General features: G+C 49.0%; 2 protein-coding genes and 1 long non-coding RNA gene across 7 annotated transcripts in view; all 3 read right to left on the bottom strand.

Annotated features, from left to right (window-relative positions):
* The window catches only part of LOC125982945 (uncharacterized), a 3,809-nt gene extending 922 nt beyond the window's left edge, over positions 1–2,887 (bottom strand). The window contains exons 1-4 of the long non-coding RNA XR_007486560.2: positions 2,776–2,887; positions 2,496–2,591; positions 1,371–1,466; positions 1–503 (exon numbers count right to left, since the gene is read on the bottom strand). The exon at positions 1–503 is cut by the window's left edge and continues 922 nt beyond it. This is a non-coding gene — a long non-coding RNA (uncharacterized lncRNA). The remainder of the gene's footprint in view (positions 504–1,370; positions 1,467–2,495; positions 2,592–2,775) is intronic.
* A 1,426-nt stretch (positions 2,888–4,313) lies between these two features.
* On the bottom strand, positions 4,314–9,148 carry syt4 (synaptotagmin IV). Its single transcript, XM_049743801.1, has 5 exons — positions 8,728–9,148; positions 6,618–7,174; positions 5,721–6,044; positions 5,532–5,652; positions 4,314–5,449 (listed from the first exon to the last, which is right to left on the bottom strand). Exons 1-5 carry the CDS (start codon positions 8,762–8,764, stop codon positions 5,130–5,132), a joined length of 1,359 nt encoding a protein of 452 aa, XP_049599758.1. The 5' UTR covers positions 8,765–9,148; the 3' UTR covers positions 4,314–5,129.
* Positions 9,149–9,409: 261 nt separating this feature from the next.
* sema4f (sema domain, immunoglobulin domain (Ig), transmembrane domain (TM) and short cytoplasmic domain, (semaphorin) 4F) lies at positions 9,410–19,981 on the bottom strand. 5 transcript variants are annotated; one of them, XM_068652856.1, is made up of 16 exons: positions 19,373–19,980; positions 16,041–16,105; positions 14,950–15,095; positions 14,824–14,883; positions 14,262–14,363; positions 14,063–14,174; positions 13,876–13,995; positions 13,636–13,790; positions 13,310–13,491; positions 13,086–13,215; positions 12,240–12,456; positions 12,065–12,174; positions 11,839–11,990; positions 11,478–11,533; positions 11,002–11,195; positions 9,410–10,576 (listed from the first exon to the last, which is right to left on the bottom strand). In XM_068652856.1, the coding sequence occupies exons 4-16, from the start codon at positions 14,842–14,844 to the stop codon at positions 10,079–10,081; spliced, it is 2,049 nt and encodes a 682-aa protein (XP_068508957.1). In that variant the 5' UTR covers positions 14,845–14,883; positions 14,950–15,095; positions 16,041–16,105; positions 19,373–19,980; the 3' UTR covers positions 9,410–10,078. The 5 variants fall into 5 exon arrangements, with proteins under 5 accessions (XP_068508957.1, XP_049599614.1, XP_049599622.1 ...); XM_049743657.2 differs by lacking the exon at positions 16,041–16,105 and having other exon boundaries at positions 19,373–19,981; XM_049743665.2 differs by lacking the exon at positions 16,041–16,105 and having other exon boundaries at positions 11,002–11,192; positions 19,373–19,981.
* Positions 19,982–20,418: the final 437 nt, after the last annotated feature.

The raw sequence follows: 20,418 nt of genomic DNA, 5'->3' as shown, positions 1-20,418 counted from the left end.
AATATATTTTTGTTCCCAGGCAAAATTGGATTTGCTGCAATTGCAAATTTCGACAAATTACGGTTCCAAATATTGACTTGAGACCTGATGGGACGTATTAATAGCTAATTTGATAGAAGTTGGTCATATGAGCAAGTGGAGTAACATGAGATCTATTCTCAATTACACAGCACACACAACTTTGGATCTTCTGAATGAATGAGTGAGTGGGTGAGTGAATGAATCTTATTTGTTCATTTAAATTATGACTGTATAAGTACTAGGTATAAACACACAAAATGGCCAGTTTACTTGTTTGAAATGGTGTGGGAAGAAGTAATCTATCCAATTTAAGACAAATGTAGTTACCTCTAACATTGTGTTACTTTATCTATTGTTGTCTGTGACTTCCAATGAATAAAAAGGAAGGAAGGACTCACCGGAGACGTCTTCGCCAACATCCAACCGTTGGACTTTTATCCTTCTTACAGTGGAAAACGTACAGCCGACCAACACCATAGAACCTAAAGGAATGAAAGAAAACTTTAACATTTGGCCTCAAGCAACATTCGCAGATACAACACAATGTGACGTGCGGGCTTGGGGCTCGTTCGGGTTAAAGGTTGAGGGAGGGGCCCTCGTTTTAAACTACTTTTTTCAAAAGGAGTGGGAACAAGCAAGACTTAGTTAATTTATTTAATGGGAACATGCAAGACTATTTTTGACTAAATACTAGGTATTAACAGAACATCTACTGCGCAAAATGGGCAGAGTTTACTTGTTTGAGAAGGGGTGGCTTAATTAAGACTACGACTTATTTAATCTGTTTGTTCCCAGGCAAAACTGGATGTGATGCAATTCCAAAATTCACCACATGATGGTGCCAAATTTTGACTTGAGCCCTGATAGGACATATTAAACACTGGATTACTACTTTGGATCTTTTCTTATATTACTTTGCAACAACATACTCGGTAAGAGATTAGGCAGTATAATCACATATGTTAACTTAAGAGTGCCCACACTCAATTTACTTATGGTTATGTGTAACATTAATTACTGTTAGGCATCATTTGAGCAGTCTGATAATGTACCAAATCTTTGAATTGAAGAATTTGTGATTTAACAAATAGCTTATTATGTTCAGGGTAATCAGATTTGTATATAATTCTAATGGCCGTCTTTTGAAAACTATTCTGAATTACAACTTTGGATCTTTTCTCATATTACTTTGCAACAATATACACGGTGACAGATTAGGCAGTATAATCGCATATGTTAACTTGAGAGTGCCCACACTCAATTTACTTATGGTTATGTGTTAAATCAACTACTGTTAAACATGAAATAGGAGGTGTTTAACATAAATGGAGGAAGAAATGGGTACTCACCATTGTGGCGACTGGTCAATGATGCGAGCCTCCAACTGATTTGTATATTCATTCTTCTGACGGTGGAAAACGTACAGCCGACCAACACCGAGGAACCTAAAGGAATGAAAGAAAACTTTAACATTTGGCCTCAAGCAACATTCGCAGATACAACACAATGTGACGTGCGGGGTTAGGGCTCGTTAGGGTTAAAGGTTGAGGGAAGGGCCCTCGTTTTAAACTACTTTTTTCAAAAGGAGTGGAAACAAGCAAGACTTATTTCATTTATTTAATGGGAACATGTAAGACTATTTTTCTTCCCTGGCAAAATTGGATTTGCTGCAATTGCAAATTTCAAAAAAGTACGGTGCCAAATCTTGACTTGAGACCTGATAGGACGTATTAAACGCTTAGTTAAATTGATAGGAGTTGGTAATAAGAGCGAGTGGAATAACGGTGGTTTAATGGATGAATGAATGTTGAAAGTAATTTAAATTATGACTTTGTTTAAATACTAGGTATTAACAGAACATCTACTGCGCAAAATGGGCAGAGTTTACTTGTTTGAGAAGGAGTGGCTTATTTAAGACTAAGATTTATTTAATCTGTTTGTTCCCAGGCAAAACTGGACGTGATGCAACTCCAAATTTCACCACATGATGGTGCCAAATTTTGACTTCAGCCCTGATAGAACATATTAAACACTGGATTACTACTTTGGATCTTTTCTTATATTACTTTGCAACAACATATTTCGGTAAGAGATTAGGCAGTATAATCACATATGTTAACTAGAGAGTGCCCGCACTCAATTTACTTATGGTTATGTGTTACATGAATTACTGTTAGGCATCATTTGAGCAGTCTGACCAAATCTTTAAGAAATTACTTGTTATGTTCAGGGTAATCAGATTTGTATATAATTCTAATGGTCGTCTTTTGAAAACTATTCTGAATTACAACTTTGGATCATTTCTTATATTACTTTGCAACAATATACTCAGTGACAGATTAGGCAGTATAATCACACATGTTAAATTGAGAGTGCCCACACACAATTTACTTATGGTTATGTGTTAAATCAATTACAGTTAGACATGAGATAGGAGGTGTTTAACATAAATGGAGGAAGAAAGGGCTACTCACCATTGTAGGGTCTGGTCAATGATGCGAGCCTCCAACTGATGTGTATATTCATTCTTCTTACAGTGGAAAACATACAGCTAACAAAGACCATGTAACCTAAAGGAATGAAATTAAACATTAACATTTACCCTCAAGACATTCAAAGATACAAGGCAACGCGACTACGTTTCAGCTAGGGTTAGTTACACGTAGCTATTACACAGTGAACGCTAGCTACATCGACAACTTTAGTCAAACTACACAAAAGTAAATCTCTTTAAACACAATGAGTTGTATTTACCGTGTACGCTCTAGACGGTCCAGTTGCAAGCAGAAAATAAAAATATTTCTCTTGTTAGTCGTCGTGTTACTATCCACTCTGTCTCGTTCGCTACCATTATTGAAAGCCCCGCCCACAGATTTGAATTTCCCGCCTATTGACGTCATTTCCGCGGCACATAAATGCGACGGCAAAGTTAAAAGTAGAGTTAAATAAAGTTTTGTTTTAATCAACGCAATCATTTACAACCGTTGACCAGGGAGAATCGTCGAAATTCGGCGTCTGTGGCTGGCAGCAGACGCCAAGTTAGATGTCGTCCCCCCTTTTCAGGGCTACAAAAGCAGTTCTTTTTAAAAACAATGAGTTTTATTTACCGTGTACGCTCTAGACGGTCCAGTTGCAAGCAGAAAATAAAAATATTTCTCTTGTTAGTCGTCGTGTTACTATCCGCTGTGCCTCGGTCGCTGCCATTGTTGAAAGCCGCGCCCACGGATTTGAATTTTGGCGGAAGTTCCGCCCATTAGCGTCATTTCCGCGTCACATGACTGCGACGTGGCAGACGTCGTATAGCAACCGCTGTTTTGTTTAGTAGACTTGCTGTTGTTATCCGTTGACATAATGGCACACACTCAAAATAGATTTAAATAAATTTACTAAGTCTTCTTCCCGCTCCCTTTTAAACAAGTTAACTCTGCCCACGGATTTGAATTTCGGCGGAAGTTCCGCCCACTAACGTCACGTCCGCGTCACATGACTGCGATGGATCAGACGCAACCGCTGTTTTGTTTAGCAAACTTACCATCGTCATAGATTGACATAATGGCGCGCTGGTTAGCCTAGCCACCTCTTGAGCGTGATGATGCGAGTTCGACGCCCGTCACCACACTTTTTCTTTTCTCCCTTGCCTGTATGTACGGGACTGTCTCAGAAAATTAGAATATTGTGATAAAGTTCCCTATTTTCTGTAATGCAATTAAAAACTAAAATGTCATACATTCTGGATTCATTAAAAATCAACTGAAATATTGCAAGCCTTTGATTATTTTACTATTGCTAATTAAGGCATACAGCTTCAGAAAACTCAAATATCCTATCTCAAAATATTAGAATATTTCCTCAGACCAAGTAAAGAAAAAAGATTTGATGAATCACGGCGAAAGTTCCCCCCCATTGGCGTCATTTTCTTTTGCATGACTGCGACGTTGAAATGACGTCATATAGCAACCGCTGTTTTATTTAGTAAACTTGCAATGGTTTGCAGTTGCTCCAGAGGAGATTTCTCTGCACTCATTCCAGAGTGTAATTACGTAATGGACTTTTTCTCTATGTGTTGCCATGTAAATCTAATCTGTTTAAGGCCTTAAGAAGCCTCATCGTTGGCCACTGTGACTAAAAAGGAAAGCAAGGGAACCGCAGGTTCTTTGACCAATCAGATTATTAGCTCTCCATGACGTCGACATTTTGTCTGTCCTCTGATTGGTTAGGTCGAGCAATCCAAGTTCAACTAGCAAAATGTGTTTTTCTATAATGCCAATGGGCAGCCAAATGAAGACAAACACTTGTCATAACTTGATCCCTTTAATTTGAGGGTACTTTCATTTTACATTTCATTTCGGCTGTCTTTGTGCTCACAGTCAAGGGGACAAAACTGACAAATATATGTGCGCGCACACACGCAGTTGCGCACATCTGCACAAACATTCGCACGGCTGTTGCGCGTCGCCTCTTGCCACTGCAGTCCAAGCTCACGCTACCTCATTTAAGCTTGTTAGGAGATAGCACTTACAAAACATAGTCCAAAAGTCCACCCAGACGAATAAAAACAGCTAATGAATCAAATCCAACATATTTGGTCCTTTTGATAAATTAATGCCTTTTTTCAACTTTTTTTTTTTTTTTTTTTTGGTGGGGGGGGGCGCTTTTGGTCAAAAGCGACGCTCAATTTAAAGCGAGAGATGGAGACGTTTAGGCACACGACTACCATGACAACCTCAATGATGTAACCCAGTAACGTTGGTCGACAGTCTTTGGGCATATTAAAAGATACACTGTACTGCCAACATCAAATATGTATGTACAAATACGGGCAATTTCCATATATTTAGCTTTTTCTAAAATCCATACTATTGATCTGTCTCCAACATTGTCTGATATATTTAAGGCAGATATTGTTGGCAATAACTATGGTTCTGCTTTTGGCACGCAACAGCATCGACCAAGTTATGCCTCGTAAGTTGAAAAATGAGCAAATGGGTCAAGGTATAATCGTAATTTCCAAGATGAGCTAATGACCGTTAGATTGACGACAATAAGGGCCCCCCACACACACACACACACGCACCAACCGTCCAATGATTTGCACTCATCCCGCCATCTTAACCCTCGGACATGGCGTGCCACTTGGCAATCTGGCGCCGCGGGTGCTCGCAGATCTCCCGCCAGTGCTCGCCGGCGGTGCCTGCCGCCGTCATTCCCATCAGCAGGCGGCCGAGGACCGGCTTCGGACAGCGGGAGTCCCCCGGGTCGGAGTCCATCAGCAGCAGTTCCACGCCGGCGTCCCTCGGGCCATGGTCGGAGGGCAGGTCGAAGGTGAAGGGCTCGTTGAAGACGGGGTTGGGGGCGCACTTCTTAACGCGGGTCTTCTTCTTGCACACGCGCTTCTTTCCGTGGTACAGGTTGACTTTGACGTACGGATCTACAGAAAGAGCAAGAGAACAACAACGTGACTCAGTAATAAGTGGCTTTGAATTTGCAAGTCAAAATTGCAGCTACCGCACCCGAGGGGCCGTTGTTGTCATTCTTGGGCAGGTGGCGGGCCTTGAGGACCACCACGGTCAGAGTGTTGGTGGCGGATTGGTAACACAAGGACAGCAGCAGCTCGCCTCGGCCCCAAGACTTCTGCGGTGACACGAACGTGCAGTACGGTCAGTGGTGAAAACGGGACACTAAAAGCGTCCTCTCGTCACCTTGACGTTCCTCTTGATGATCTCCCGGCTCATCAGCACGCGGCCTTCGGACAGGTCGATTCCCGAGAGCGGGACGAGGGTCTCGCCGATGATTTCGTCGCGGGAGAACCTGTCAAAGCTGAGCACCATAAACTGGAGAGCCAGTTTGGACACACTGGGCAAGGGGATCCCGTAAAAGCTGAAGGTTTCGTCAAAAGTCGGGTCCAGAGTCTTCCTTAGCACTCTGGTCTTGACTCTGTGCTTCTTCTCAGGCAGCAGGGTCAGCTTGATGTAGGGGTCAGACGTCAAGGATTGCTCATCGGTTGGGCTCAGGTCACGGGCTTCCTGGAATCAAATCAGCCAGTCAGAAATGTGCCACTCATATAGCACTGCAGTTCAGAACCAGACACTAAGATAAGCGCTTCACTGGTTTCTTTTATATCAACACTCTGATAAGGCGGAAGAAACCGCCGAAACATGTCAGTTAATGCACCTAAAATGATTTGTTTGATATAAAAGAAACCAGTGAAGTGATTAAAAAGGAAAAGCAAGATGAACTTAGTACAACTAAGAAAAGCGCTCTCGAGTCTTGTGCTCTGTGGAGCGCCAAGGAAGGAATGAGGGTGCTTAACAGCGGACAGGGCCTTGTTACTCCCAAGTTTGGGGCAAAAAACCCCGCCCGCCCTCTGAGCCGAGACTCGGCAATCTTCACCGGCAGCCGGTCAGCCGAGCCGAGGCACCAGGCGGGAGTGTCGGAATGCAGCAGCTCGGGAAGGAAAGCCAGATATGGGAAGAAGAGCAATCTTAAAATGATGCGAGCGAAAGCGTTTTGGCTCGACCGGAGACGTTCGAGGGCGGGCCGGCCGACTCCGAAGCGCATTCTGACGACCGAGGCACGACTTACTTTCAAAGGCTCACCTGAATGTGGACGATGAAGGCCTTCTTCTCCGCGTGATACTCAAGGGCAAAGCGGAGGGTTCCGAGCCTCCCCTCTCTCTCATCCGTGGCCGGGGTCGGAGCGTGGCTGGAGATGGACGGCGAGGGGGGTTCCCGGCGGTCCGTCGTGCCGGGCTCCAAGTCGGGCGAGCGCCGCACCTTGAGCTGGTGAGAGGGTTTGGTGGGGAAGTTTCCGTTGAGGTCCAGTTGCTCCAGGTCCAGATGTAGCGCCGATCTGGAGCCACCCGGGCTCGACGCCAGCTCGGGACTATCCACGGGCGTCACGGCGCTCCGGCAGTTCCCGTTAACGTCCGTTTGACCGACTTTATTGGTTGTCACGCCGGTAGCGGGGGCAAACTTCTTTTTGCCGCCGAGGCTTTCCGGATAAATGTCGACACCTTTGAGCATGTGCACAAACTTGTACGGGGGCGTCTTCTGGCCTTTAGTGTTTTTGCGCTGGCAGCAGATCCACGCAAAGGCCGACGCGGTGAAGATCAAGCCGAAGACGCTTGCCGCCGCGACACCTCCCGGGACCGCCACTGCAAAGCAGCACAAACAACCGTGACCTACGTTGCGTGGTGGCGGCGTCCGTACGATTGATTCTAAAGGCGGCAATGCCAGCAAATGAGACAGACTGAGCTGAATGAGCGACACGCAACACATCTGGCGACCCTCGCACTAGCGGTGTTTCTCGTATAATAACATTGAGATGACGCGCCTCCGACTCCCAGCCAACATTTCCACCATGCAGGTTTTAAGAGGGGCTCATGGGCACAGGTTCCATCTGGTTTTGCTCCTGGGTTCCGCCGCCAGGGGCACGCCTGTATTAGACCACATGGGCTGAACTGGGTTTTTGACTGGATCTTAGGTGGATTGTAAATGCACCACTTGAACTGGGGAAATGTTTCGCAACCCAAGTAGGCCCCGATTGCGTTTGCCCAATTAGGGCTGCTGTGAGTAGTTTCCGTGCATTCGTTGTAGTCACATGTGTTAGGACCACAGCAATGCCAGATGAGAGAATCCCAGGGCGGACTTGATCCAATTTGGGAAGGATTTTCATGAAACAAGGGTGCACGGAAAAGACGTGAGAAAGAATGAAAGGCAAATTGTGAGGATGAACACAATGTCAGACAGCCCTACAAAAGGAGACCTGCATAAGAAGTGATACATGGTGAGACCCAGACAGGGGTGAGCAGTTTCCAACCCTCAAATCCCAGATGGACTCTCCATAGAACCGTTGCCCATTTCTACCCGTAGCCACTTGGTAGCCAGCAAACCCACAGTAGGCCCACTTGCGGCTGGGCCCAAATCGGTCAGCCATTTTGGTTTGGAGCAGCCATTTTCCAGGGCTGCTACTTTGCAAAACTCCTTCCGAAGGGAGTACCAACTGGAAATCCTGCTTTGGAGAGGCAACTTTTAGCCTGGGCCACTTAGTGACTATTTGGCGGCTTTGCCACGGGCCTGTTCATCACTGCCGGCGGCGGCGGCGGCTCTTAACATCGCGGCGTCGCTAATCCCGCAACTCGTCGAGCCGACAACAGTCGTGTTTTTGGACGGGAGCTTGATCAAAGAAAAACCTGGCGTCTTCTGTAAGGCAATTTGAGCATATTTGAGTGCAAGTGTTGGACCTCAGCCTCAATAGATGCTATTGGTGCTATTGGTAAGGTGGGACCGGAACGCCGCTCGTCCGCCCGCCCGCCCGCCAGCCAGCCGCTCTGACGCCACGATACGGCACTCGAGGCCTTCTCTGCCCCGACGGCTCTGTTTTTCAACTGGGGCGTTTCTTGCTCTCGGGCCAGCGAGGCGACAGCGGCTGAATACGACCGAGAACCCAACGGGCATTTCACGGACATTCCCGTCTCGTACCGAGACGGCTCTCGATGTTTTTTTGATGAGCCGCCCCGCCCAAAAGCACAACAATACCCGCTTCAATGGACAGGGCTGAGATTTTGAAGCACGTCACCAGTTTGAAGCTAGACAAATAAAAGTGAAGAAGTCGCATTCTGCATAAACACACGACAGTGAGAATCCTTTCAAAAGGACACATGGGAGGGAAGCAAATGTCAGATGTGGCAAAATGAAGCAGACTCACCAGGCTGCGCTCCATCCTCCAGCGTCACTGGTGCCATGGTCGCTCTCCGAGGTCCTGGAATGCTTCCCCCTCCCCCTTGAAAGCAGACGTGTGAGAGCTTGGACTCGGCTAAATGATGGAGGAAGTCGATGAAGAAGGTTGCCGTTGAATCTCCTCTTGCTGCTCTGCCACGGTCTTCAGAATGTGCGCGCGTGTGTATGTGTGTGTGTGTGCGTTTGTCCCACACCCCGCCCGTGCTCCTTCCCTCGTCCTCGTCATCCTTCTCCTCCTCCCCCCTATGAGCTCACGGGCGCGCTGACGCAGTGGTGACGGAGGCTGCCTCTCATTGGTCCTGTCATTGTGGTGGCTCTAAAATGATTGATTTACTCCAAACAACGACACCCTCATCCAGCTTTCCTTGCCAATGACACATAGGAATAAAGACAACGATTATGTTCTAACAAAAGGACCAATAACAAACGGTCCAAATGGTGTGAATTTTAGGAATGAAATGAAGCCGGAGTGTGGAGAATCAGTTGAAGAAGGGAACGGAACGGAACGGAACAGAATAGAATAGCACAGAACAGAACAGAACAGAACAGAACAGAACAAAACGCCTTGATTGTCATTGTACAACAGGTATACAAGAAAATTGGGAGTTATTCTAAAGCACATTAAAGAAGAGAACAAAAAAATTGAATAGTTCTAAGGTGTGGAACATGAATGATTTACTCCAGAGCCTATCAGTCATATAGTATCTGCTATGTAGAGTGAAATGCAGAATGATTGAGGATTTTTTTCTTTTGTTTGTATTCTTTTGACATTTTTGCTCTTCGACTGTGAGAGTTTGGTCAGGTAAAATACATGCCTCGGCTCAAAAGTAAATCCTTCCCATTTTCCTTACTTGTCTTTGTGTTCCCAAATATGATTTATTATAAAAAGAGTACATTAGGAATCCACGTTAAGGGAACACGGTTAGTCCTCGCACGCCGGCGCTAAACCTCATCCGAGGGAGGAGGACCCCGTCGAGATCACAGGACTAAGCCAAGACGGGCCCGCTCACTTGACGACTCTGGAGTCCTTTGGTGACTGCGGGATCGGCCGTACTGAGACAACTTGTGTTCTCTTTGGATGGGAGAGGACAATAGGGCTTTTCCACGTCACGCTTGGATCGCACACGAGCGACATCCTGCTTTTCTCCACTCGTCACGCATCAAGATGGAGACGGAGTCTCGTCATAAAGGCTTTGGGTCGCGGGCCGTTGCAGCTCCCGGCGCCTTTTCAAATGGAGCTTTCTTCACACAAAGCGAGGGCTGCTGGGGATTTAAACATGGAAAAGCTGGCTAAATCTTCTTTGAGTCCTGTGATCCCTTCACTCAGGCCCCCATCCATCCCAGCCTAATCCGACGACTCCGCCCGCCCCCCCCTCGGGACCCTCTCCCTCCCCGGGGGCGGTCGGTCGGTCCGGAACGTCCGCAGATAAAATGCTGTAGTTAGCGTACGAGGCGCTCGCATTTCTGCCTTTGTCGCCAGCCGGCGGGGCGCTCAAACCGTCGCCAAGGCAGCCGCCGTTTCCCCGCTTCCGGACTCGGCTGGCTTCGGCGGCTGCGATCCCGTTGCGTTCATCTGTCAAACGGGAGCCCGGCTGCAGGGGGGCGGAGACCGGCGAGTCCCGCCTCATGCCCTCACACCGACCACTGGCAAAGTGGAGGAGCATCGCCCCGAACAGCGAGCCGGCGAAGAAAACGAGGACATAGAAGGCCACCACGTGACGAGTGCATCCCGACAGGGCTCCCGCGGTGCCGGGGTCCTCCAGCGTCAGATGATAGGCCGCTCGACGGCAAGGGGTGTGCTCACGCATTTGTCCTTCCTGAGTAGGGAAGGGAGAGAGACTCTCAATTGTAAATGACTGGAGGAGGTTGTATCAAGAGTGTCCATGTCAACGGTATCAATTAGAAACTAAATCATGGAAAGTTGACAAGCATTAAAAATTGAGAATTTGGTTTTGAGGGCCAACTTTGATTCAATGACCAAAAGTACACAGTACCTAATACATTCATGCTCGGTCGGACTGGACAAAACATCAACAAAAATAGTTATGTACGTAGCCTTATGGCAGTAATGGCCTGTGAAATATACGTACATCCATATCCAAGTTCAATACGTTTCTGGTGGAATTGTTGTATGCTTTGACCTATTTGACTTTGACCAATCAGGTGCGATTGGCCATGGAACGGTATACGGGGCCCAAACGTTTGACCTTTATTGATAACATTTCACGTGTCTCCTGGGTACCTGGCAGGCACAGATGTAACTTCCCAGTCCGTCTTTGGTGACGGTCACCTCCAAGTCAGGGTGCCGCTGCTTGGTGAGACTGTTGCGAGGGTGCTCCCAGCTGCAGGGCCTGGGAGACAGCTGGGCGCAAGGCAACACCACACGCAGACCCAGCGAAACACGCAACTCCTTGATGGGCGGCGAACAGCGCTCTGCTGTGTGACCAGTCACATGACAAAGGCAAATAAGCACCTGCTTCGTTTCTTTTCAAACATTTTGAGCCTTCTTCATATTTTCTCTGCTCAGCCGCTTTGAGTTCAGCACCGCTTGAAGAATAGCTTTGTGAGGAGAAGCGCTTCTGAAAATGGATGGATGGCTGGATGGCTGGATGGATGGACGGACGGACGGACGGACGGACGGACGGACGGACGGACGGACGGACGGACGGGGTTGGTTTATGGGTGGATGGATGGTACGTGTCTGACAAATATACATACCTTCCTGGTAGTCACATTTTCTCACGGCTTCTTCCGTTTTAACTCCATGATCGGGCCTACACACACACACACACACACACACACACACACACACACACACACACACACACACACACACACACACACACACACACACACACACACACACACACACACACACACACACACACACACACACACACACACACACACACACACACACACACACACACACACACACACACACACACGCACACACACACACACACACACACACACACACGCGCGCACACACACACACACACACACACACACACACACTGCTTATATGTGAGATAGCAGCGACATCTGTCCGATCTAGATAGCGAGCGGCCCGACTTACACCGCTGCGGAGCGAACGCAGCCTTCCTTGCCGACGTCCCACTCGCAGCCCAGTTGACGGAATCGGGTGCACAATTCGCAGCTTAAATAGAGCGCGCATTCTTGCGCCTGGATGCGCGCCAGAGACAGCGGGCTGCCCACCACAACCCAACCCTGGCAAACAAGAAATGGCAGGAAAGCAGCCGTCCGATTGGCACGTTGACGCAGGCAGCAGGCGGGCCGCTTACTTGGTACAGCAAAATATTGTTGACCGGCTCCGTGGCCTCAAATAAGGGAATTTCACGGAGTAAAGTGGCATTCTCGCCCAAGACTGCCACCTGATGGAGCTCCCCAGAGTCTGGTGATGTAACAAGCATGACGGCGTACGTATGGCTGCACTTGTTTGATGTGGGTGCCTTTTACCTGTTCCCAGGTGGAGCAAGGCCTCTTCTCTCTGGCCCTCTCTGCGGCCGATCAGCGTGACGGCCAGTTTGGTGTACGCCGCCCCCTTTCTGACCAGCAGGGGCGCCGCGTTGACACTCTGCTGCACGAGGGGGTGATTCCTCACGTATGCCAACAGGTTGTCGGGCATTTTGAGGGAGGAGTCAAAGCCGTGTGCCTTCAGCGCATTGTTCACACACTGTCAATGCCGGCGGAGGAAAGAAAAAGCATGAGAGCCCGTCTCAAGTCAAATTCTCAGTCATTGCTTGTGCTTCGTGGGAGATGTCGTTAGATCGATCAATATCGTGTGGCATCCACGTTGGAGTAGTTGTAGAATTTTCATCATAGCTAGTTTCCTCTACTGGCTTTAGAATTCACGTTTTTCCTTGGTTTTTATTTTTGAAATCATGCTTTGCTTTTATTAGTTATGCTAAATAGTTGGAGTAGGTGACAAGCGTGAGACTAAAAAAGTCACTAGCTCAACTACATTCACTAGGGAGTAAGCTAGGATTCTCAAATGACTTTTTGACCTTTCTTCTTCTTACGTCAGCACGTACCGTGGAATAAACGGTTAGGGTGAACACCGAAAGCCGACGGATGATGTCCGTTGGCAGCGATGAAGGACATTTTTTTACCCTTAGTTTTCGAAACATGAGACGCTAGTCGCATTTCCATTTGATTTGGTCACGTAAATCGTTTATCAATTTCAGAATTGCTCATTTCATTGGTTTTGGTCACCTAAAATAACCCCGGTGTGAAAACGCTACGTTAGCTTCTTCCTTTGTAACATGCTAAAAGATGGACAACATTCCGCCGAGAGGTCAGTACCTGGCCAGGCCTCGGCAAGCCCGCCGGTGCGAGCGCGTCGCTTTTGTCGCTGCCTTTTCTAAACGGGCCGTTCATCGCCGCGACGATGTCCGACACGCTGAAAACACACACCGCTGACCACTCGGGTTCCCTAGAGCACGGACGGACGGGTGAGACGAGAGAAGGGTCCGTCGTAAAGTGAGACCGCTTGATTCACCGGCTATGAGTTTGCTCCCTCGGCTTACCACTGTGTGGTGAAGAGTCCATAGAAGTGCGTCGTTCCGGCTTCTCCAGGAGAATGCCGCAAGGTGAAAACGTCCACCAGGACGTCAAAGCGCCGATGTCGGACTTTGTCCTCGCACACCAGCTCCGCCTTGAGAAAGGTGGTCCAATGCTGCTGCAGCGTCCGGAGACCTCCCACGTCAGACTGAAAGCAAGAGAAATGCATCATACGGCGGGCGGTTGGCATCAATCGCAACGGACTGTCGACGGTACGCGTGCCAATTCAGCAACCAGACCAAACGGCGTCGGTCGCTCCAGCGGGACTTAATGGATAAAAGCCACCTCTCACCCTGCACACGCGTGCCACCCTGGGCACCCGGACTTTGGAATAGAAGTTGTACTCCTGGGCCGCCTCGTTGAAAAAGAAGTAGATCCTGTCGTCCTCTCCCGTCTCGTTATTGTCGGCCGACAGCGCCACCGCGGCCGAGCTCACAAAGTCGGGTTCTGCGTGGCAAAAGCCCACCGGCGGGCATCAGCGCGGCGACGCTCTCCGCGTCGGCACGGCTAAGCGCGCACGCCGTGGCCTCACCGTCAAGCCATTGCACGTTCTGCTCACTTCGGACCTGCTTCTGCTCCGGACCCGTCGCCCGGGTGATATCAAACTCCGTCCCGCGGAAGTTGATGGAGGTGGCGGCGTACAACACGTCGCCTTAGCGCACGACAGAAGGATCTAGAAAGCGCTCGAAGCGAGGAGGTCGCGAGCCGCGCCGGCTCACCTATCATGACGGCTGTGTGTCGCTTCCTGGGGTCAAAGGGGACCTTCTTCCTCCCCATCTCCACAATCACCTGGCCATCGGCATCCCTCCGCAGGGTGAGGGAGGAGATCTCCTGCGGGAGGGATGGTCAGGTAGGAGGACAGAAAAATACAAACTATTGACAAAAAACACACACGCACGCACGCACGCACGCACGCACCAGGTAGGCACACTTTGGGTCAAAGGCATGCGTGCCACACGCGTAGATGTGGCGCCCATCGGAGTGCAACTCTAACAGCACGATGTAGTTACGGCATTCACCCTGGAGAGGGAGACAAACAAGCACCGCACGTGCTGAAAGAAATCTGATATACTCATTTGCGTTGCCGTATGAATGCGTGCCCTACGAATGGCTGAATGAGAGGCATTGAAAAGCTTTGGGCAGCGTAGCTCGAGCGCTGTAGGAGCGCAGTCCATTTGCCACGGGAATGAACAGTCACATCTGTCTTTGGTTATTTCACAGAGATGCAACTTTGACGTTAAAACGCTGAAAGACACTGCGTACGTTTTTGCACGAAAGCCAAAGCTATCCATCTCCCTACATTTAGGATTGGTGCGATAGCACCCAAACGTGTACTTGTCCACAGACTGCACGAGTGTGACTTGTTCAGAAGCGAGAATCGGCACTTCCCTCCTCCTGAGTGTCTTTTGGCTTTGCAGGTGGAACCGCCACCGTGTCACTTCCCGTCTCTCTTTTGATGGTGACAACGGCAGGCTCTCACCTCAGTCTTTCCCTTGGCCATACAAGTCTTCCTGCTCTCTTGCGGCACGTCCCACACCACCTGAAATGGGGAAAAGCATCATTTTCACACCGCTGGCAGCGACATCAGTAGCGATTGGCCAATCACCGTGCGGACGGGCTCGTTCAGCTTGTTGGTGTCCAGCGCCACGATGGTGTCCCTGGCGCCCAGGAAGAGGAGACCCGACGCGGGATCCAGCAGCAACGTGCTGAAGTTGGCCACAGCCCCAAACTCTCGGCGACTTAAAACTGGGTCTGCGGTGAAGAAAAACAACAACAAATGTCGACCGCCGCGTGCTGTCCCGGAGGGGAGGGGATGGGAGGGGAGGGGAGGGGAGGGGAAGGGAAGGGAAGGGAAGGGAAGGGAAGGGAAGGGAAGGGAAGGGAAGGGAAGGGAAGGGAAGGGAAGGGAAGGGAAGGGAAGGGAAGGGAAGGGAAGGGAAGGGAAGGGAAGGGAAGGGAAGGGAAGGGAAGGGAAGGGAAGGGAAGGGAAGAACAGAGACAGAGACAGAGGCGGACGAGACAGATGCTCACGGACAGCGGGCAGGAATCACAAGTCAACTCTGACCAGGAACACAGACATGAAACGGGTTCTAAGCGCGAGCCTACTACGCGAGACCCGCTGCACAACAGAACAAGAACAACGGGGGCAGAAAGAGACAGGAAGCAACAGTCGACACCGACTGGTGTCTAATACACCCGAGCAGGCTTTAAATACACAAAGTAACAAAAGAGGGAGCAGGTGACAGTCCCAGCCTTGCATTCTTTTATGCTTGATGAACACAACGGGTTCTACCCTAACCACTCGCTTCACAATGGCTCCACGTGTTATTTCACAAGATTTAATTGTCATACATAGGCAGAGTATTAAGAAAAGCTTCCTGACTGGGCGAGCTGTCTCCACACACAAAGTGACATTCGAAACCGAGAACTCGGATGACGAGAAGCAAGCGCCTCATCTTGAAGCTAGCTGTCATCAGCGCCGCAATTGTGCACGTATTGCGTTACCACGTTTGCACCAAGCGACCCGTGGGAAAGTCGGCCCATAGAGTTGATACATCGAGCGCGTCTGCTGCTGCCTAACACGAGTACAACTGTCTCTGCTGATTGTCAAACATGCTGGACACGCACACCGCTGCACTGCGTGCGACAGAGCAGAGAGAGGAGGAGGGGGGAGGAGGAGGGAGGACGCACACGTACCCGTCCAGCCGTCTGCTGTTCATTCGATGGCAAACAGTGAAGAGGAGTGTTCCGAGTCATGAACGCTGTTAACAGTGTTAATCATTTGTCAAACCAGTTCAGAGGACCAGGCTACAACAGTGGTGCCTATTGTGCATGCACGTGTTCCAATATGGGCAATGACATCATCAAAAGCAGCAGGTGCACACAAAACATGTCAGGATATAAGCAGCAATTGAACGGAGCTCGCGCGCGTGTCCAACTAAATGCCTCTTAGTGGATGCCACTCGAGGTCATCTCGCTCTTGGTGCCTTGCATTTTCACCTGACACTCCCATGAAAAGCAACCAGACTACCGAAAGCCAGCGGCATGGGGGTTAGTGAGGGATTGGGGGGGCATTTAATGAGAGGGTGGCTCACACACGAAGACCACTCCCGCTACGGGGAATGTGTACGGCTTTTCCTCAGCTTGTGCCAGCTTCTTGCCATTAAGGACTTTCGTACCGCCTGCAACCCGAATGAGCCCCCCCCACCCTCAAGTAATGAGAGTATATGGTTGAAGATCCATTACTCAGCGTTGTGTTTGTGTGTGTGTGTGTCTGTGTGCGTGTGTGTGTGTGTGTGTGTGCGTGTGTGTGTGTGTGTGTGTGTGACAGTGCGCTCTAGTGCAGCATCAAAACCGGTTCGATCAAAGGTGCTCGTGGTTCAACTGTGAACTGGTTCGACCTGACTGGTGAGGGAAAGTGTGTGGTGCTCGTGTACAAGCGGCGCTTGCTACAGCGTCTACAAAAAGCTTTGTCTCAAATTGTTTGTTTGTTTGTTTGTTTTTCCAAACAAAAACGATCCCATCAAAGGGAGGCAAATTTAAAAGGCAGAGACATCAATATTAAACACTTGGGGGGGGGGGGGGGGGGGGGGGGGGGAAAGTGACATTATTTTCATGTAGCTTAATACTAACATTTAACGCTAAATGCCATCCACGGCCAAGGGATTTAGCATTGCGGTCAATCTAAGCAACAAACGAGGCATACGAGCAGACAGTCGCTCTATTTGCGCATCACGATACCGCGTCTACAACAGATCCATAGAGTCGTTCTGTTTGCCCCGTTGGCTACATCCGGTAGCTGCTGCCCAGCGTTTTACCCTGCTAAGTTAGTGGAGCATTTTTTGGTGGTGGTCGCCGATACGACAGCGTACGAGGGGAAAATAAACCAGCTGCACCTCACACGCGTAAAGCTGTCAAATACACGGGAAAGACGAACAATGCTCGCTACTTGCTACGACTGCTGGAAAGGATGGCTTTCACGCGATGGCTTTCGTCAAACGAGCGGCAGGCGGGTATCCTCGGACCAGGCAAAATACACAGCAACAAATGCACGACAGCCGAGCACGCCGCCTAACCCGTGGAAGCGCTTTCTGCTTTGCACAAAGTCAAGGGCAGACTTTTTCACACAAGCCTTCCTTCCAACTTGTGTCTAGATTGTGGAAGCACGTGGCGTGAAGATGCAAAGTTAAAAGCAACATTGAAGGCAACATCTTAGGCTCACACGCACAGTCCAGCCCTCCCCCCCCCCTACATACAAACTACCGATGAATGATTGCGTTATCACGGAGTTGCCGTGTCATTCCGACTGTCCTTCTTTGCAACGCTTTCCAGAAAACAGGAAGCCCGCGGGGCAAATGTGCGCCGCTGACCTCGCCCGCCAACACAAAGAGGGTGCTTGTCGGCGAGCCGAGCTCGTCTCGCAATCGCGATGCTTTTACACCGTGGCAGTAGCGATTCACGAAAGCGGTCCCGATACTTTTTCACATTTCTGACCTCTTACGCTAGCCTGGAGCTTCCGCTCAATCTAAGCACTAGTTACGAGTGCCGAGCGTGGAAGAGGAGCACCCAAATGCCACGGTCGCTTCAGCTCGTCTGGGGATCATAACCAATACTTTGATTTTTATGTTCATATCACTCCACATGCTTTCAGTTTCCATTAGATTGCAGATATGCACTGAGGCCAAAACATAAGTACTTTTCCTCAAAACTATGGGTGTGTGTGGGGGGAGGGGTCGGGGTTCCGATAGCACGTCACCTACCCTCTACGCTGCTCAATATGACCGCTTACGTTGAGACTACGGGAGTGCTTTGTCTGGAAATGATTCGCACAAACGGGGTTTTCAGAAGCACAAATATAGCCGTGATTCTCACATGCGCTTTTCAGTTCCACAAAAAGAGAGAGCGAGCGTGGCTGGTTTTGTGTGCGCCTGCATTTAATATGATTTATCATCTGCCAATATTCATTTCTGCTTGTCAATTGTTACATGTACGTTGATATCCCTGGAGGTGGCTTTGCCTTGAGATGGAAGACCTTCTGCTGCTACCGCCGAGGATGCTGCAGTGGGGCTGAAGAAAAAGTAGCAGCAGCAGCAGCAGCAGCAGTAGCAGCAGCAGCAGCAGCAGCAGCAGCAGCAGCAGCAGCAGCAGAAGAACAACCTCTTCTGGCTTCCAGGAAAAGCAGGCTCGAGGCAACCGAATCACAGTCGTATTTTCTTTCCCGACTTGTTTTTACGTAATAGACTAAGAGATCAGATAAAGGCCCTTTTACCGTTGTTCAACTTCCAAAAACTTGTTCCTGTTCACCGGGGACAGCAACAATCCCTCCTAACGGATGGAGTAGCCTTTCCACACACGTTTAGAACCCGCGCGTGCGGGCTTGTCTGTGTGTGTGTGTGTGTGTGTGTGTGTCTTGAAACTGCATGGCGAAAATAAATGAGCGCCCGCTGACTCACAAACACACATTCAACAATTTACAAACAGAGCCGATTTTCAAAATGATGAATCATAGTACGAAACACACACATACACGCACATACACTCCCGCACACGACAGCTCGCCTTGCCGTCTTCGGCTCAACATTAGGGGCCACATCGCAGTGTCGCTGAAGGCCGGTGTGTTGGTATCGGAGCTTTTTTTATATCGAGTATGAATCATGTGGAGACAAATTTCTCCCTATATTAGAGACCACACAACTTTTAGGTGAAATGTGTTCCAAGACTGTTAAAAGAATACCTTAGAGACGACAAATAATTGGCACTTAAAAAATACTTTTCTCTGAAACTCGTGCCATGTTCAAGAAAGTTCCCGTTGTTTAATAAGTAGCCGCTAGTACTCAAATATAAGTCCGAGTATTTGTCTACCGCTAGTTTCTACCAAAAAGAACAAGAAAAACACACCCATCGTCACCCAACCATCGTTCAGCTGTGCGACCGGAGAATAGTTGCAGCAAGTGTAGCCTACCGAACATTGTGGTCAGACATGCAGTGCACTCGACAACGAGATCCAAGAGAGCGTTTACTCTACTTACATTGCAGTCCGCTCAAAGTCGCTGCCCGGGAGGTTCCGAGGAGCAAACAGCACACCGGGAGACAAGCGAACATCACCCCGGCCGAAGTCATCCCAACTCGGCTTTTGTCCCGCTCAAGTCTCGGTCGGAGCTCCAATCGCGTTGTGATTCTTATTCCACTTTTAGTACGGGGGTTTCAGCTGCGAGGTCTCCTCGCGTTGATTCTTGACCGCCGAGTGGTGAAGCCGCACGCGATTGATTGCGGCTAAAACGTTTCTCGCGGAACTGCTGCCACATCGCCCAAGGAGCAGCAGCAGCAGCAGCAGCAGCAGCAGCAGGTGGAGGCTGCGCGGTGCACTCACCGTGGCCCGCCCGCGCGCCAAAGGTGTCCTTAAGTTCCACCCCGGTGGTTACAAACTGTAACCAAAGTATTGTCCTTTTCTATGCCGGACGAGACAGCGAAAGGTCGCGTGTATGACAGTCCCACGCTCCGAAGCATACACGACAGGTTTTGTTCAGGAGAATACGTGGAGAGATTGAATAAGAAACAATCAATACATTTTTAAAAAAGGTGAGGCGCTGGTGTTTGTCAAGTATGTCTGCGCAGGCGTAGTGACCCGCACAGAAGTCAACGCCTAAAAGATGGAAGACTCCGCCCCCCTTCCCCGGAAAAGGCAGCGCACAACAGATTAAAGCTTGAGTTTTGACACTTCAAGGCCCGGGAGCCAGCCACATCATTTTATGTGGCCCGCAAAGACAAATTGTGCATCACATTTGTGTGTCATTACTAGAATTGCAAATTGTCTTCACTTTTAATAATATAATAACATATCATATATATAATAATAAAACATTTGACCAGTTTTTACTCATCTGGTTTGAAAATGGGTTATTTGCTCATTTGTTTTGAAGATTTTACTGTATGTAATTTGAGGTGCTCGTACATTTATTTGGGTTGACAGTCATAATAACCCTCCAAAAGAAGCTTTGACGACAATGCGGCCTGCGAAAAAAATGAGTTTGACACCACTGGTTTAAATCCAGGGTTAGGGTTTCAAACTAGGGTT

Source organism: Syngnathus scovelli, chromosome 1, assembly GCF_024217435.2.
Source record: "Syngnathus scovelli strain Florida chromosome 1, RoL_Ssco_1.2, whole genome shotgun sequence".
In the NCBI taxonomy this organism is placed as follows: Eukaryota; Metazoa; Chordata; class Actinopteri; order Syngnathiformes; family Syngnathidae; genus Syngnathus; species Syngnathus scovelli.
The sequence above is the reverse complement of the archived record's forward strand: the minus strand, read 5'-3'. Positions and strand labels throughout refer to the sequence as shown.

Bases quoted from the DNA above. Each gene is read 5' to 3' on its own strand.
- syt4 (XM_049743801.1), bottom strand. From the start codon at position 8,764: ATGGCACCAGTGACGCTGGAGGATGGAGCGCAGCCTG. The intron at 7,175-8,727 runs GTGAGTCTGCTT...GCTGCTTTGCAG, and splicing joins GGAGGATGGAGCGCAGCCTG to TGGCGGTCCCGGGAGGTGTC. The intron at 5,450-5,531 runs GTGCGGTAGCTG...CTCTTTCTGTAG, and splicing joins TGACAACAACGGCCCCTCGG to ATCCGTACGTCAAAGTCAAC.
- sema4f (XM_049743657.2), bottom strand. From the start codon at position 19,463: ATGACTTCGGCCGGGGTGATGTTCGCTTGTCTCCCGGTGTGCTGTTTG. The intron at 13,216-13,309 runs GTAAGCCGAGGG...TCCGTGCTCTAG, and splicing joins GGACTCTTCACCACACAGTG to GGAACCCGAGTGGTCAGCGG. The intron at 12,175-12,239 runs GTAAAAGGCACC...TTACATCACCAG, and splicing joins CTTGCTCCACCTGGGAACAG to ACTCTGGGGAGCTCCATCAG.